The sequence below is a fragment of the Vigna angularis genome, chromosome 7, assembly GCF_016808095.1.
Source record: "Vigna angularis cultivar LongXiaoDou No.4 chromosome 7, ASM1680809v1, whole genome shotgun sequence".
In the NCBI taxonomy this organism is placed as follows: domain Eukaryota; kingdom Viridiplantae; phylum Streptophyta; class Magnoliopsida; order Fabales; family Fabaceae; genus Vigna; species Vigna angularis.
This window is the reverse complement of record NC_068976.1, coordinates 6441897-6457184: the sequence shown is the minus strand read 5'-3', so window position 1 is coordinate 6457184 and position 15288 is coordinate 6441897. Positions and strand designations below refer to the sequence as shown.

General features: G+C 32.1%; 1 protein-coding gene across 1 annotated transcript; it reads right to left on the bottom strand.

Annotated features, from left to right (window-relative positions):
• Window positions 1-12606: 12606 nt before the first annotated feature.
• Window positions 12607-13942, bottom strand: LOC108337808 (ethylene-responsive transcription factor ERF014). Its single transcript, XM_017574407.2, has one exon. The coding sequence runs from the start codon at window positions 13705-13707 to the stop codon at window positions 13000-13002; it is 708 nt and encodes a 235-aa protein (XP_017429896.1). The 5' UTR covers window positions 13708-13942; the 3' UTR covers window positions 12607-12999.
• Window positions 13943-15288: the final 1346 nt, after the last annotated feature.

The following is a 15288-nucleotide window of genomic DNA, read 5'->3' as shown; positions in this document are numbered from 1 at the left end:
CAGTAAAGAACTTCTGATTGTGTGTAGCTTGCATGTCTGTGCCTTATTTGGAAATGTATTGCTTTGAATAATATATATCTGCTGTCGGAAAAATTAGCTTGTAATTTCACCTCATTTAGATTTGATTGATTGTCTGATCAGCTTAACATGATATATTATGACTATCAGCATCGAATCAAGAAAATGAAAAACATCTTCTTCCACTATATGTGTGAGATAATTATAAGATAATTTTGAACATATGTTTCACAGGCAACTGAGAAAAGATATTTTACCAAACAAGTTTAACAAATATCTCTTCAGTGCCATACATTTTCTTGAATGAATGTTCAATCAGTATATATGGTAGAATCATAAAATGAAATATTGAACCTGTAGTGTTGATGTTGTGATCTTCACAAGTATCTGGGTTCCAGCTTGAAACCCTTCTGTGTATGACGTTTTCTTAAATATAATCTGCAGTATCTAAAGATCAGAGGCAGAGTTTTCCATGAAAGGCTTATTATTAAGAGAGTATACATGGATCATCTAACTTACTATTCGAATCGGTAGGAAGAAAACTTGCTACCGTGGCCTCACCAATATGCCTTTTAAGTTGTGATACATGAAAGACATCATGAATTTTAGACACCTGTGGAAGTTGTAGCTTCTAAGCTACCGCTCCAATCGTATCGGTGATAAGAAACAGCCCAAAGTAGTTAGGTGCTAACTTGGCATTAGCCCGAAATGCTACTGAAATCTGTTTGTAGGGTTGGAGCTTGACATACACAAGAGCACCAACCTCATATCTATCACTTCAGTTTTTATCTGCCAATTTCTTCACTCGTTCTTGGGCCCTCTTCATGTGAAATTTGACTAACTTTAAAGCCTCTTATCGTTTCTGCATATTGTCTTGCATTTTCAAAATAAAGCCGCAACTTCCTTAGAACTCTAAAAATTATTTTATAGTACTCTAATTTAAGATTTGTGAGTCCAGAATCTAATACAAAAGGAATCAACTCAACTGGTAATATGTAAAAAAAGTTATAAGCAAAGTAAAAAGTAAAGGTCAGAACTGAGAGAATGCAGTTTTTAAGTAGCGAAATTAAACTTTTTACCTTCTTTTAATTTCAAATTCTTAATTTTCCGGAAATTGCAAATGCAAGCTAAAATAAAAGATTAAGAACAAAAGCAATACTTAAGAGAGCATTTAGTCTATAAAAGTAGGGAGACAAATGAAGAGTTATGACATTCCACAACTTCTGCACTCTGGGTAAAATAAAAGAAAACTAAGTAGAGACTAAAAGAAGGCAAACAAAAACAGGGTTTTTTTTTCAAAAGCTTTTCACAAAACTACACAAGATACCCTATCACTGCATAGCTGCAAAAACTTAGAGCAAGAGAGAATCACTAATCAAAGTTTCAAAACTCTGAACTAGTCAAAAGCAATTCAAACAACTCAAGTGCAGCAAAAATCATTCAAATCAGATTTTCAAACCGGAAATGACCTCCTCACTGGGTAGTGTTTCTCTCATACTCTCATGTATTTCATGTTTAATTTTACACTAAGACTTCATGAAAATTAGCACTACCATAAGCTTGAAGAGCCTCTACTTTGTCAAAAATACAACTCAAGATCAAAATGACTTAATCATGGCTAGTAATGTGATGAAGGTGAAGGTAGGATAAAGAGAAAGGTTCAGAGCTAAAAACCAAAGAAAAGTGAGGAAACAATGGAGAAAATATTGAACAATTAGTGTAGGATCCATGTTTCACCTTTATCCAATTCATACCATCACTTTCTCTTTTCTTTTACATTTTCCTTCTAATTCCTTTTCTAACATTCTCTTTTCAGCTTAGACCACTTTCTTTTCAAGTTTTTTTTCCAGCTTTAAACTACAATCCAAATTCATTCAATGTATCTCAAATGCTTTTACTGGTTCAGAATATATCCCCCACACTTGAATTTCACAAAAAGCTTTCCGAAACACTTTGAAAGGCCCTCACAACTCAAAGGTCAGGTGACCACAGGTTTTTCTGGTTAAGGGCTTGTATGGAGATAAAAAATCATCAAAGAATAGGTCAATAAGGCTCAAAGTTAGGTGTAAAGGAAAATCCGTTCAAGGTAGACTTATTTGGCCTAGTAGCTTAAAATAAAGATGGCCAAGATCATTTCAAGAGTGCATCTAAAAACAAGTTATGTCAAATAGAGTCAATGTAAGTTCTGGAATGTTAGCAACATGAGTGAATTCACAAAAGAAAGGAAAACTTAGGCTGAAATCTCACATATGGTCTATGATGGCCAAAACTGATATTCAAAATTAAATTTCATGAAAAACTTATGCACTTTTATTGATTGGACATGTTAAAACGGCTTAGAATCTCCGAAATCCAATTAGCAAATAAAAAGAACTCAAGAGAAAACAGCTTAAAAACCGTGTGGGGCTAATGACCAACGTGACAATGTTGTCTCTGCCTTTGTAAAATGCGTCATCTTGCAACATCATCTGCATTTCGCTCAGACTTCCACAAATTACGTATGAGTACTCAACTTAAAGATCTTGAAGTCTAGAATCCAACACAAAAGGAACTAGATCAATTGGACACCTGTGTAAAATGTTATTAGCCAAACTGTGAGCATATGTCTGTGAGTTACGATGTCCTGCATTTGCATATTGTTTTCCATTTTCAAAATAAAACTACAACTTCCTTAGAACTCAAACAATTATTTTCTAGTACTGAAGCTCTATGAGTCTAGAATCTAATTAAAAAAGAATCAACTCATCAAGATCTATAGAAAAAATTATAAACAAAGTAGTAAGCAAAAGTCAAAACTGATAGAATGTAATTTTTAATTAGAGAAATTAAACTTTTTACATTCTTTTTATTTCAAATTCTTAATTTTCCAGAAATTGTAAAACCAAGCTAAAATAAAAGATTAAGAACAAAAGAAATACTCAAGAGATGCATTTAGTCTATTAAAGTAGGAGTTATCACCAACCACTCAATACCTAGCACCACATCACAATATCCCGAGGGTATAAGAAGCATATCCGAGGAAAAATCAGTATTGTGAAGCGTCGAAGAGAACTGTTTAAAGTTGAAGTAATGGTTACCCTAGCTCCATCCGCTACTTCCACACTTAAGGTGGGAATATTTGTGATAGGACAACCCAATTTCTTAGCCACCTCCTCATCTAGAAAATTATGGATATCAATGAGTATATGCAAGGGTTTTTTCTTCTAGTACCCTCACTCTCGTGGTTTTATAGCTAGTTATACCCGTTAAAGCATTGACTGATATTTGAGGATCCAAGGAATTACTATCCTCTTCTTGAGTGTCCTCAATTTGATCCACCGTTTCCACCTTCGTATCATTCATGTGTCATCAATTACTATCCTCTTCTTGTGTTTAGTTGAATATGGGAATCGGGAGGTTTGTGTATAGGATTAGGTGTAGGTAAAATGGCTTTTGTAGGAGTTTGTAGTTTTGGGAGTGTAGGAAAGGTTTTGGTAGGGATGTTCGAAGCAGAAGCTGATTCATATAGTTTAGCCCTCCTAAGGTTGAAGCATTCTAACAATCATTTGAATGTCCTTTTTTAACCCTCCTAAAAAACAGCTTAACAAGTGGGCCTCAGTTTTCCTCTATCAGTAAGGCATTGAAATGATCATGGTATTTTAACCTTGTACCCTGATACCGTAATTGCATAAGTTCTGAAATTGGATCATCACATATTTCCCCAAAACGATCTATTAAATTTTTTGTAAATTCAGTCGGAGTAGGAAGGTTACCTCCTGGAAGATTTTGCACAAATGCGGTATCCCATTGTAGTGTCTTCATTCAAAGTGAATGATAACCAATTTTACACACACATCCTCAAGCGTGACATCAATTGTGAAATATGTTTCACATCGATATATCCATCGTTGAATTGCATCACCACCAAAGCGCAGAAAATCAATTTGCGCCAACCGTGTTCCACAAGAATAATTGGAACTCGCAGGACGATTGCCTCTCTGTAATGTCTACGATGTTCAATGATCAATCGAAGAATCAATAGCCTGTGGAATGGATGATGTAATTTCAATGAGGCGTGCTTCAAGTTTCGACGTGATTCTATTCTCCAAACGTTCTTCTTGCTCATGCATGGCTGCTTGAGTACGAGTTGGAAGGTTCAAGCTGATACCACACTGATGTATAGAACTAGGAATAGAACTATTCGAAGAACTTCAAAACTATAGGGATTCCAATTAATAGAATCTGTAGATTGGATGATAACTCTTCATTTATTTTTACTTTTAGACTAAATATATTGAGTATTGATTTTCTTCGTAATCTTTTATTTTAGCTTGGTTTTGCAATTTTTGGAAAATTAAGGATTTCAAAAAAGAAAAGTGTAAGAGTTTAATTTCGTTGCTAAAAATTGCATACGGGCAATTCTAACTTCTGTTCTGAGTTAATTTTTTTTTTTTTTTAAATTCTAGATTCACCGAGCTTTAAATTAAATGTAATAACACAATTTTTAGAGAAGTCCAATTTAGATTATTCTTGTCGAACTTTATTTTAATTCTTGCTTTTACAAGTAAATTGAAGATCAATTAGTTTTAGTTTTAAGTGAAAATTTCATTCTAAGTTTTAAAACTTTAATATTTTATTTTTTCTGTTTTCACACATTACAACCCTCAATTCTTTAGGATAGAAATTACTCAATAAATTCAATTGAAATGTTTTTCATGAATTGACATTTAGGTTGAACCCTTCATAAAACTATTTTTTCATTAAACTAAATGTGACTATAAGGATTTTATCAAATTGGTGTATTTTTTCATTAAACTAGATGTGACTATAAGGATTTTATCAAAATTGTGTCGAGAACATACATCATTGAGTCTATTGATTGATTTTCTTTCTTTTGTTTGTATATAATGTCTTTCATTTTCAATAATCAATTTTGATTTGGAAGTTATTTTGAGTTTCATCACGCTGAATAACATAATGAGATGCAATTTCAATATTATGAACAATCTTTCCAACCATATTTTGAGCAATCTTGTGAGTCATAATTTTTCTAGTATTGTCACAATTTTATGAGCCTTATTATAACCACTCTGATGAACCATATTTTGAACATCTGTCACAATCATATTTTGAATAATTATCTCAGCCACTAGAACAATTTTTAAGCATTATGATATTATTCTTGAGTCACATTCACTACAAAAATACATGGAATTATCGATGGAACTTTATCGACGGAATCATTTCTGTCAGTAAATGATACATTACTGACGGATTTTATCGACGGATGTAAAAAAAGTGATTACCGACGGATTTTGACCTTTAATTACCAAAGATCAAAATCTATCGGTAAAGCCTTCGGTAATTACCGACGACTAAAATTCGTCGATAAAGCCTTCGGTAATTACCGACGACCAAAATCCGTCAGTAAATCCGTCGGTAAAAAGAGCGGCAAAATTCCCGCCTATTTTTCCTCTCTCACTGCGCGAAGAAGACTACATTTTCATCTCTCACAAATTGTCATTTCTTCTTTCAAGAGCATTTTTCACCTTCTCTGCAACCATTTTTCACTCTTGTGCAACCATCTTCCCTTACTGCCACTGCTGCCGTTGGAGAGCGCCACCGCTGCCGTCGGAGAGCGCCACCACTGCCGTTGGAGCGTCACTACTGCCATAGGAGAACTTCACCACTGTCGTAGGAGAACCACGCGGAACGTCACCGCTATCGTTGGAGAGCGCCACTGCTACCGTTGAAGAGCGCCACCGTTGTCTTTGGAGAGCGCCACTGCTGTCGTTGGAGAGAGTCACCGCTGTCATGGGAGAGCGCCACCAAGAAAACGTCACTGCTGCCATGGATGCTCAAAAACTAATTGAGGATTTTTCCTAATTTTAGGGTTTCTAAAACAATTGGACAACCTAAGTTTAGTCTTTGATTTTGGTTTTGGAATGAATTGGATTGTTGTTTTGGTTTAGGAATGAAGAAAGTTTGATAAAAAAAAATAAAATTCGAGGAAACAGACGAAGGGGAAAGAGGAAGGAGATGGACCAGATCGAGATATTTACCGACGGACTTACCGACGCTTTTTCCTTCGGTAATTACAGACAGATTCTTTAGCCATTACTGACGAATTTGTCCTTCGGTAATTACCGACGGCCATAAAAAGTCGTCGGTAAAAGTTACCGACAACATTATTACCGACGGAGTTAGGCCCGTCGGTAATCCGTCGGAAAAATGTCATTATCGACGAATTTTTGACGTTTCCGACGAATTTTGATCGTCGATAATAAATGTTTTTTTTAGTGATTTGCAGTCACAAGTGTAGGACAATGTAGACCTCTTAATTGAAGACATCATAAGACAAATGGCTGATAGATTGGTGGCTCACATGGTTGCATGATTTAAACAAAATGTATTAGTCATTGTTTATGATTTTAAAACCAAAATTGGACGGCTAGCTATTGAGATATAAAAGTTGAAACAACAACAAAATATGCAATATGTGATTGAAGAAGAGGAGAAAGAATTCAAATTAAAACCACTTCCAAATTTAGAAAATCTAAAAACAATATAGATTTGGATTTTAATTTATGATTTTTGAAAATTTTTAGTGCATGTGATTGTCATTCTAGTTTTGTGTTCTATTTTTGATAAAATTAATTATGCAATAATTCCAAATTATAACAGTTGAAATGTAAATTGAGTGAGTGTTGTTCCCTTGACCACCACCAAATGCTCTATGCACCATCTCATACCCAATTTACCCTAGGTTGTTTTCTGTTTATTAACCCATTTTAATGTTATTTGATTAAACTTCAAAACATGAAATCGTTTGTTTGTATATTTCATTATAGACGATTTTGTCTTTACACTAACTCCCTTTCTTTTCCATCTTTGCCTTTTCATTTTTCAGCCTTTCTGTTTCACTAAATGGGGTTCTTGTGTTTTTGTTTAGCTTTTGTTCTTTTGTTCATGTCTTCTTTAATACAAGTTTCTTTATGTTCATGTTGTTGTCATTTTGATTCATTTCATTTGTGTCCTTGAATCTTTCTCTTCATATTTTATTTTTTATTTCATGTTCTTTAAGTTCTATTTCTTTATCTTATTTGACCATTTTATCTTTTTTTTGTCTTCATTCATTTATTTGTTTGATTAAATCATTTATCCTTCCTCTAAAGCTTTTATGAAGTGAAAATTTACATTTTAAACTCTTTTAAGAAACATGAACACAAATATCTTTCAATCACTTAAAAGTAAAAGATGAAATTTTATCATTGAAGTTTGAGCCAGTGTGTTCCAAACCAAACATCTTGCTAGGTTTATCATACCAAAGGTCAAAAAGAGTCAACTTAAGATGGTCGGGTGAGTCAACTCAAGCCGAAATTCGATATGAGTTGGTCTATGTCGAAGGTCGAAAAGATTTAACACAACACGAAGGTCAAATTAATTCAACCCAAGACAAAAGTCGAGCTTATTTTGCATTGACCAAAGGTTGAGAGTATTTGGCTCAAACCGAGGGTTGAGAATATTCAACCTGAGTCGAAGGTCAAGCCGATTCAACACGGATCGATGGTTGAGCCGATGGTCGAAAAGATTCGGACTAGAAAAAGGTCAAGTTGTGTCAATCTGAACCAAAGGTCGAGATGTGTTTGTTTGGTCAAAGGTCATGACGAGTCAAACAGTGTCGAATGTTGTGACGAGTAAGCCTATATCGAAGGTCCTAACTAATTGGCTTGGACCAAAGGTTGAGATGCGTAGACTTGGGTTGTAGGTTGTCACAATTAGGCTCGAATCGAAGGTCGAAACAAGTCTACCAAGATCATAGGTTAAGTCAAGTCAAGTCATCCTAATTCAAAAGTCGAGATGAATTTTCTAGAGGTTAAGGTAGAAACGAGTCAAACCAGATCAAAAGTTGAGACAACTCGTCCCAATCTTGTTATTAGAATAACTCATTCTAATCTCATGATGAAGATGACTCAAGATAAGTCGGCTAGTCGGCTTGAGTTAAAAGTCAAACTAGGTCGACTCAAGCTGAAAAATAAAATCTTATTATCTACACATTTTTAAAATAAAATTGACTTAAATAAAAAAAATTAAATTATTTTATCCAAAGAAAAAAAACATTTAAAATATTTCAATTACTTCATTCAAATAATAAAAAAGTTAATTTTAATTATTTCAAATACAATATATTCATCTTCTAGAAAATTCTTCTTGGAATAAGTACATTTGTCCATACCATTTGGCAAAAGGTAAAATAAAATTGAGAACATCGAATAACAAAACATTCAAATAGCTGAGAAACAAATTAAAATATATACTCTATCTTGTACAGTAAACTAGATATTGGCATCACCCTAAAAAATTACTATCATTAAAAAAATATTTGAAGTTACACAACATACATGTTCTACTTTTAAAAATAAGGTTCAAGATTTAGCTTGTACTTCTTTAATTTAAAATTGAATTTAAAAATTCAATAAAATTGATTTTCAGTGGAACGAATTTTAACTCACCGTAATGAGCAGTACATTAAATAAATTCTGTGAACGATAAAATAACAAAAATTTGAAAGCACGTGCAGAGCACAGGTCCCTTTAATATAAAACAAAAGAACCCTTTTGATATAACCTTTTGTTAACTGGGCCAGGACCACGAAGAAACCTCTTGCAGCCGAAAACTTAGGGTCAACAGTTCACACATTTCAGACCAAATAATTGTATTTTTAGTAAAATTATGTGGGCCGGACGGCGAAGAAGAAAATAAGTATTGTGGGCTTTAATGTTGCAGACAGAGCCTAGTGGTTACATTACATTACCGGGTGTTGCTCCCTCCACCACCACAGCCTTCTCCCTCCACCCCTCCTTTACTATTTTGCCCTTCAGTAAAATTTTATTTTTAGAATTATTGTTTTTTAATTTTACTCATTTATAACATATTTCACTGATAACCTACGTAGTTCCTTGTATGAATAAAATATTTTTCTGCAAAGCTCAGTGATCGTGAAAAGAATTATCAAGCAATCTTCCTCTTGTTTTCGGTGCAGTACGTGGTGCAATGCTTTTGTGGTGTAGTGTGCTTGTCGTGGTTCCTCTCCAGGTACGTAGTCATAATCCTTCCAATAATCCTAAACCCTAAACCTTAAACCCTAAACCCTTCCAATAATCCTTCCAATAATCTTTCCAATAATCCTTTAACCCTAAAACGTAAAATGAAAACGAAGGATGACATCCTTCAACGGATGTCGACATCCGTTTCGCCTTAAACGGATGTTGACATCCGTTGAAGGATGTCATCCGTTTAAGCTTTGTTTTAATTTTATGTTTCTGTTATTATTTTATTAGATATTTTAATATTTTGATTTATTATTTTTGAATATCTTTTTAATGTATTTTAATAATGTATATTTATATTAGTTTATATTTAAATATTAAAATATTAAAATAATAAAATAATAAAAGTAAAAAAATTTAACTTTAAGGATATAATTGGAATTAAAGATAATTGGAGAGGTAAAGGGAGAAAGCTGTGGAGGTGGAGGGAGCAACACCCTACATTACCTAATACACATAACAAGTTGATTTTCGCCTGTGAAATGGAGTCACGTGCAAGCTAATGCAAATTCTAAATATATATATATATATATATATATATATATATATATATATATATATATATATATATATATATATATATATATATATACACGAATTATTAAAATAGATTTCAACCCGACTAATCCAGTTTATCACGAATTTGAAAAGTTTTAACTTTTTTAACTGAGTTAAATTGAATTCGATTCATTTAAATCTCGGGTTAAAGAGATTTGATCAGAATTGAATGTGAGTTAGTCTAAACCTACCAATAACAACCTTTTATTAGTTGTACCCATTTTCTTACAAGTTTTTTATTATAATTATTTACTACTTATAATTTTGTAAATTGACAATTTAATACTTTTAAATATTAGAATTTTGTTCTAACTGGTTTATATGTTTAATTTATTATATCTCAAGATACTTTAATTTTTTTTACTATTATCTTTATAATAATGTTTAGTAAAATAGACAAACATTTTATTGTTATAAAACAATAAATTGAATCAGTCCACTTTAATTGTGCTTTAATAAATATATATAAAGTAAATTTAAAGAACAAAATATTCTTCGTGAGTTAACTTACTAACACATTAATCCTTAGTAGGTTGAACTAGATTACAATATTTTTTATTCATTAAAAAGTGAATTAGGTTAAGCTGATTTATTTTTATTTTATCACATAGAGAGCCAATATGTACGAACCAAGTTGGTTCACTTTGCCATCATACATATATATAAAAGAAAAAAAATTGATTTTTTTAATTTAAGAATGAAAGTGTGAGTGAAAATGCCATAATAAAATACAAGTCTAATATAACCTGATTAAACCAATTAATAAAATTATCTTTATAAATAGTTTGATTTTATCTCTAATATACGGGAGATGCCTGACATAAATATGAAATAGAAGCTTAAGCACTCTTTGTTTATTATGATTAAATATAAAATGTACTTTTATTATTATTATTTTTTTCTTAATAACAACTTCACTAAGCTGTGCCTTAATAAGGCCAAGACTGGATCATTAAACCCATGTAGAGTGTTGGATCTTGCCTTTCTTTTTGGTGGGATATTATTCTTTGGCACAATCATTAACTATGTGAAAACTGAGAGAACACACATGAAAAACAATAGATTATAGTACTGGTACTCAATAATCATATTCCAAATGTCTTTTCCCGGAAGTCACAACATGTAATTAACACAACAAATACTAGTACTATAGTACTAAAATTAAAATGACAAACATCAACAGTGGTTGTTTTCTGTATTCTTTAAGCATCTTGTTCCTTGGATTAGCATAAATTGGTATGCTCACCAAATAAACTATTTGACATACTTCCAAAGGGGGACTAATCTGCAGACAATGCCACACTCTGTTGGGTATAATTGCATTAAGCAAGGTAACCCCTTTGTTAATACCAAATAAGAAAAAAAAATCCATTTATTTATTAGATAAATTACAAATCTTGGATTTGATTGACGGTTTCAGATCACATGCTGTGTCTCAACATGCAACGTTTAGATTGTCATTTAGCTATATCATTTTCATGTGCATGAAATAATAGAAAAGATGTTAAATTAAAATTCTTGCATTAGGAACATAATCCTAAGTAGGGCCAAAATGTGGATGCATAAAGGATATAGGTCCCCTAATTGAAGAGTATAGTCAAAGAATGGGTTGGTTGATCCTCTGGCCACTCTACATATATCTTTATATGAACATGTAATACCAAAAGCAAAAAGCTTTTTTCTGTACATTTCCATAGTGAGAAAGCACCCATTGTTGTGACTTGAGACCAGATACAATGTAAAGGAACAAGTGAGAATGGGATCCCATGCCCTCATCCATTTCATTGGAGAACATGCCATGTGTTGCTAAATTGCCTCAACCCTTTTGATTCAAGTTCATACTTACACCAAAAAGCATCAAACTTTGTCTTTCCTTCTTCTAACTATGTGGTTTCATGTATAATATATTGTGTATGCGCCTTAATCCTTCCATTAAACACTACTTGCTTGCATCAAAAGTCATTATTTCAAAATTATTGTTTCTTTTCTAAGAATTTAAGGTGAGTTAAAAATCCTATACTAAAATGAGTAGAATGAATAATATAGAAGTAAAATGACACAAACTAATTATTTTAAGATTTTAAATTAAAAATTATGTTCTAATATCTTATATATACTTGTTCACTGTTGTTGGTACCGAATCTTCATTATTTCTTGTAAAAAAATCTCACAATTTAGATATTATATATACCTACTGTAAGAATAGTTGGAGTAGCTACTGTTTAGATGTTAGAACAGTATTGATTGATCGATAATCTAATAAACCCATAGGAACAGTAGATGGAAAGGGACTAGAACTTATTTCTGTCTATGTTTCTCACAAGATGCACGCAATGCCAAACTTAAAAGAGATTTATTTTAATATATTGTTAGTTGTAAAGATTTCTAGACAGCTATGAATAAATAACTTAATATAATTTTTAAAAATATAATTGTAAAGTTAATAATTTAATTATATATTAATTAATGCATAAATACGAATATAAAGAAGCTTTGTGAATGTTTCCATTTAAATTAACTTGAAATATTGGAAAATAGAAAAACATAACTCCTCTTTAGGCAAGGCAATAAGACTGAGAGCAAATGGTCCAAGAAAAGACACATTTCAGTGGTTCAATTTTCCACATTTGTACGAGTATGATTCCTTCTTCTCGGTTAATTAACAAGCATCTCTGACATTTTTTCCCATGCAAATAACAGTTCTATTATTTGAATATAAAGTAATGTTTTTATTTCTTTTGTCCTTTCAAATCAATAAACAATTTAATTAGAATACGATGATATATATGTTTAAAAGTCACAAACAGAATAATTGTTTACTGACTGATCATGCAATTCTTTTTTATATAAAGCACTGAAATTAAACTCATAAAAATTCATTTAAATAGCACCTTTTTGTTGGCGTAATTTTTGTGTTTATAAAACATTTCTGTGCAAATAAATGCCTTTATAATGGAACAAAAATTTCTTTCATGATAACATAAACTAATAAAAATAAAGAAAAGTATAGCTTTTCACATCATCGAAAACGCGTCTTGAAAAAGAGAAGAAAGAAAAACTGATTGTACTTAGACATGCCGTCATTTCCCTTCTTCATGTATAAACCACATAATAACACGCAGAAAACTATTATCAAATTCGAGATAACAAATATTGCATCAATAGAAATCCATAAATGGGAGACCAAAAATTGTCTTATCCCATCGCGAATTTCATCCCTAGAATATGCATATGCAGTTTTAATTTGGTCACAGTCAGAGATTGATATCTTCATATAACAACACCTGACAAACGAATATGAATCTGTAAGCAAAAAAAAAATATTGAAAATCTCTCAGCAGAAACTCCACAAACTAATGTCACTTTCTTCGTACAGATCATCAAACAACTGTGTGGAATCAATGTCAAAAAAAGCCCCACTTAGCATTTGCTCAACATACTTTGGTGATTGTAACTCCTCCAAGTCATACCAATATTCCATCATAGCCATTGATTCATTTGCTTGATCACAGTTAACAGAAGGTGGAGGAGGAGTGTAAGCCCCAAATGGTGATAGAAGTGAGACATCATCGTCAATTTGGTCTGAGGGAGATGATGAGATTGATGGGGATGAGACCAATGAAGAGGAAGAGGTTGTTGAAGCAAGAGGAGGAGAAGATGGGGTGGTAGCAATGGCAGTGTCTAAGAAGTTGTTGGCAGCAGCTGCAGCCACTCTTTGGATTGATTTTGGGGACATGACAGTGTCTTGAGGAATGTAGTGTGAGGAGGAGCTTGAAGGGAAGTTGAGATTGGCTGAGGAGCCTTTAAGGCAAAGTAGTGCAGCATCATAGGCTCTTGCTGCTGCCTCAGCAGTTGAATAAGATCCCAACCATATTCTAGTTTTTTGGTTTGGTGCTCTAATCTCTGACACCCATGAGCCCCAGCTTCTCATTCTCACTCCCTTGAACTTCTTCTTGTTCTCACTTGATGCTGCTGCTGATGAGGAAGATACTGATAATGCCTTTGATGATTCTGTGTTGATCTTCTTCTCTGGCTTAACCATTATGATAGATGGTTCAAAGATGCTAGCTTTCTTCAGGGGTGAAAGTGTTTGAGTAAAGATTGGCTCTTTGGTGTGAAAATTTGATGAAAAGATGTGTGAAAATGTTTTGAGAGAAGATGTATGAATATTAAGGAGTGTCAAGGTTTGTTCAAGAGTTTCTGTAATGTGTGTTTGGGATGAAAACTTCTGGTTCTGCTTCCTGGAAATGGAGAAGTGAGGATGCTGTATTTATAGATTGAGACTTGTTTTTAAGGTACCAAACGTTTTCGTAGAGATTGTTGCCAGATTTAATTAAATTAAATTTAATACAGAGGAGAGGACTCAGTTCATGAAATGACCTTTGTGTCCTTTATCTCAGTGAAGCTTCCTTCAGATACGTATATTCTATGATGGAGAGAAAAAATATTTCAATAATGACGAGCAAATAAAACAATTCAGCAAACTATAAAAAAAAGAACATCCTAGTAAGCTAATTTGGTGATGGAGAAGATGCTACGTCGTCCCGTTATTATTATCTATTACAATTAGTGTATTGAATTTTATTGAGTACTTTTATGGAAAAATAGAAGCACTGCGTGTTTTTGACAGCGAGGTTTGCAGTACAGTTACTAGTACGACCATGGACAACTATGAGTGAACAAGTTTTCAAACTTAAACAACGGAAGTTCATGGTTTATGCTGAACATTTATTCACTGTCTCTTTCATTCCTGAATTGTCTTTTTAGTGTTTCATTTTCCAAGAATTACATTCAATAATCTTGTTTACCAAAAAAGATAGAATCGTTTTCCAAAACAAACCCAATTGACGAAAAACCACACTATAGTAAAACCTTATGAAAAAAAAAATACAGAAACCTGTCTGTTTTAAAAACAACTTACCCAATTCGAACTTTAATGTTTTTTAATAAAATTTAATTAATAAAGATCAAATATATATATATATATATATATATATATATATATATCATAATTTCATTTTCATTAATTAATTGTTATATATAAATTTTTTATATATCAACATTTTTATATGTATGATACTATTTCAATCTAAATATAGAAGTTTTTTTTTAAATTAGACAGTATACATTTATTACCTTTTGAAGCAGTTTTTTTTAAATGATTTCCTTAATATAAACAATATTATTATATTATTTCTGTACCCGTCTTATTTTTCTAAAACACGCATAAATATTGGTGTAATTTATTCTGGAGCAAACTAAAGGTATAAAATTAACACTTTATTGGGAAAAAATCAATTAAAAAGCCAAACTTAAACGTATATAGTAATTGTAGTACAAATAAAACAGTTGTGATTAAATAATGTTTTCTCTCTCTTCTGAATTAAATGTAAACATATCTTTTATTTCACTACAACGCGTTGGTTTAAGGTTTTCGTAACAAAAATAATAAATATACTGCTTTTTAAATCACTTTTACCATAAAGGATAGTTAATTTAAGGAATATTTAACAAATTAATATTTTCTTACAAATATGACATCAATCAATTTAAACTTATACAGACTACCTAAAACTATAGGTTTGTTCGAACTCCATAGTTATAAATGCTGATATATTCTCTT

Bases quoted from the DNA above. Each gene is read 5' to 3' on its own strand.
- LOC108337808 (XM_017574407.2), bottom strand. From the start codon at position 13,707: ATGGTTAAGCCAGAGAAGAAGATCAACACAGAATCATCAAAGGCATTA.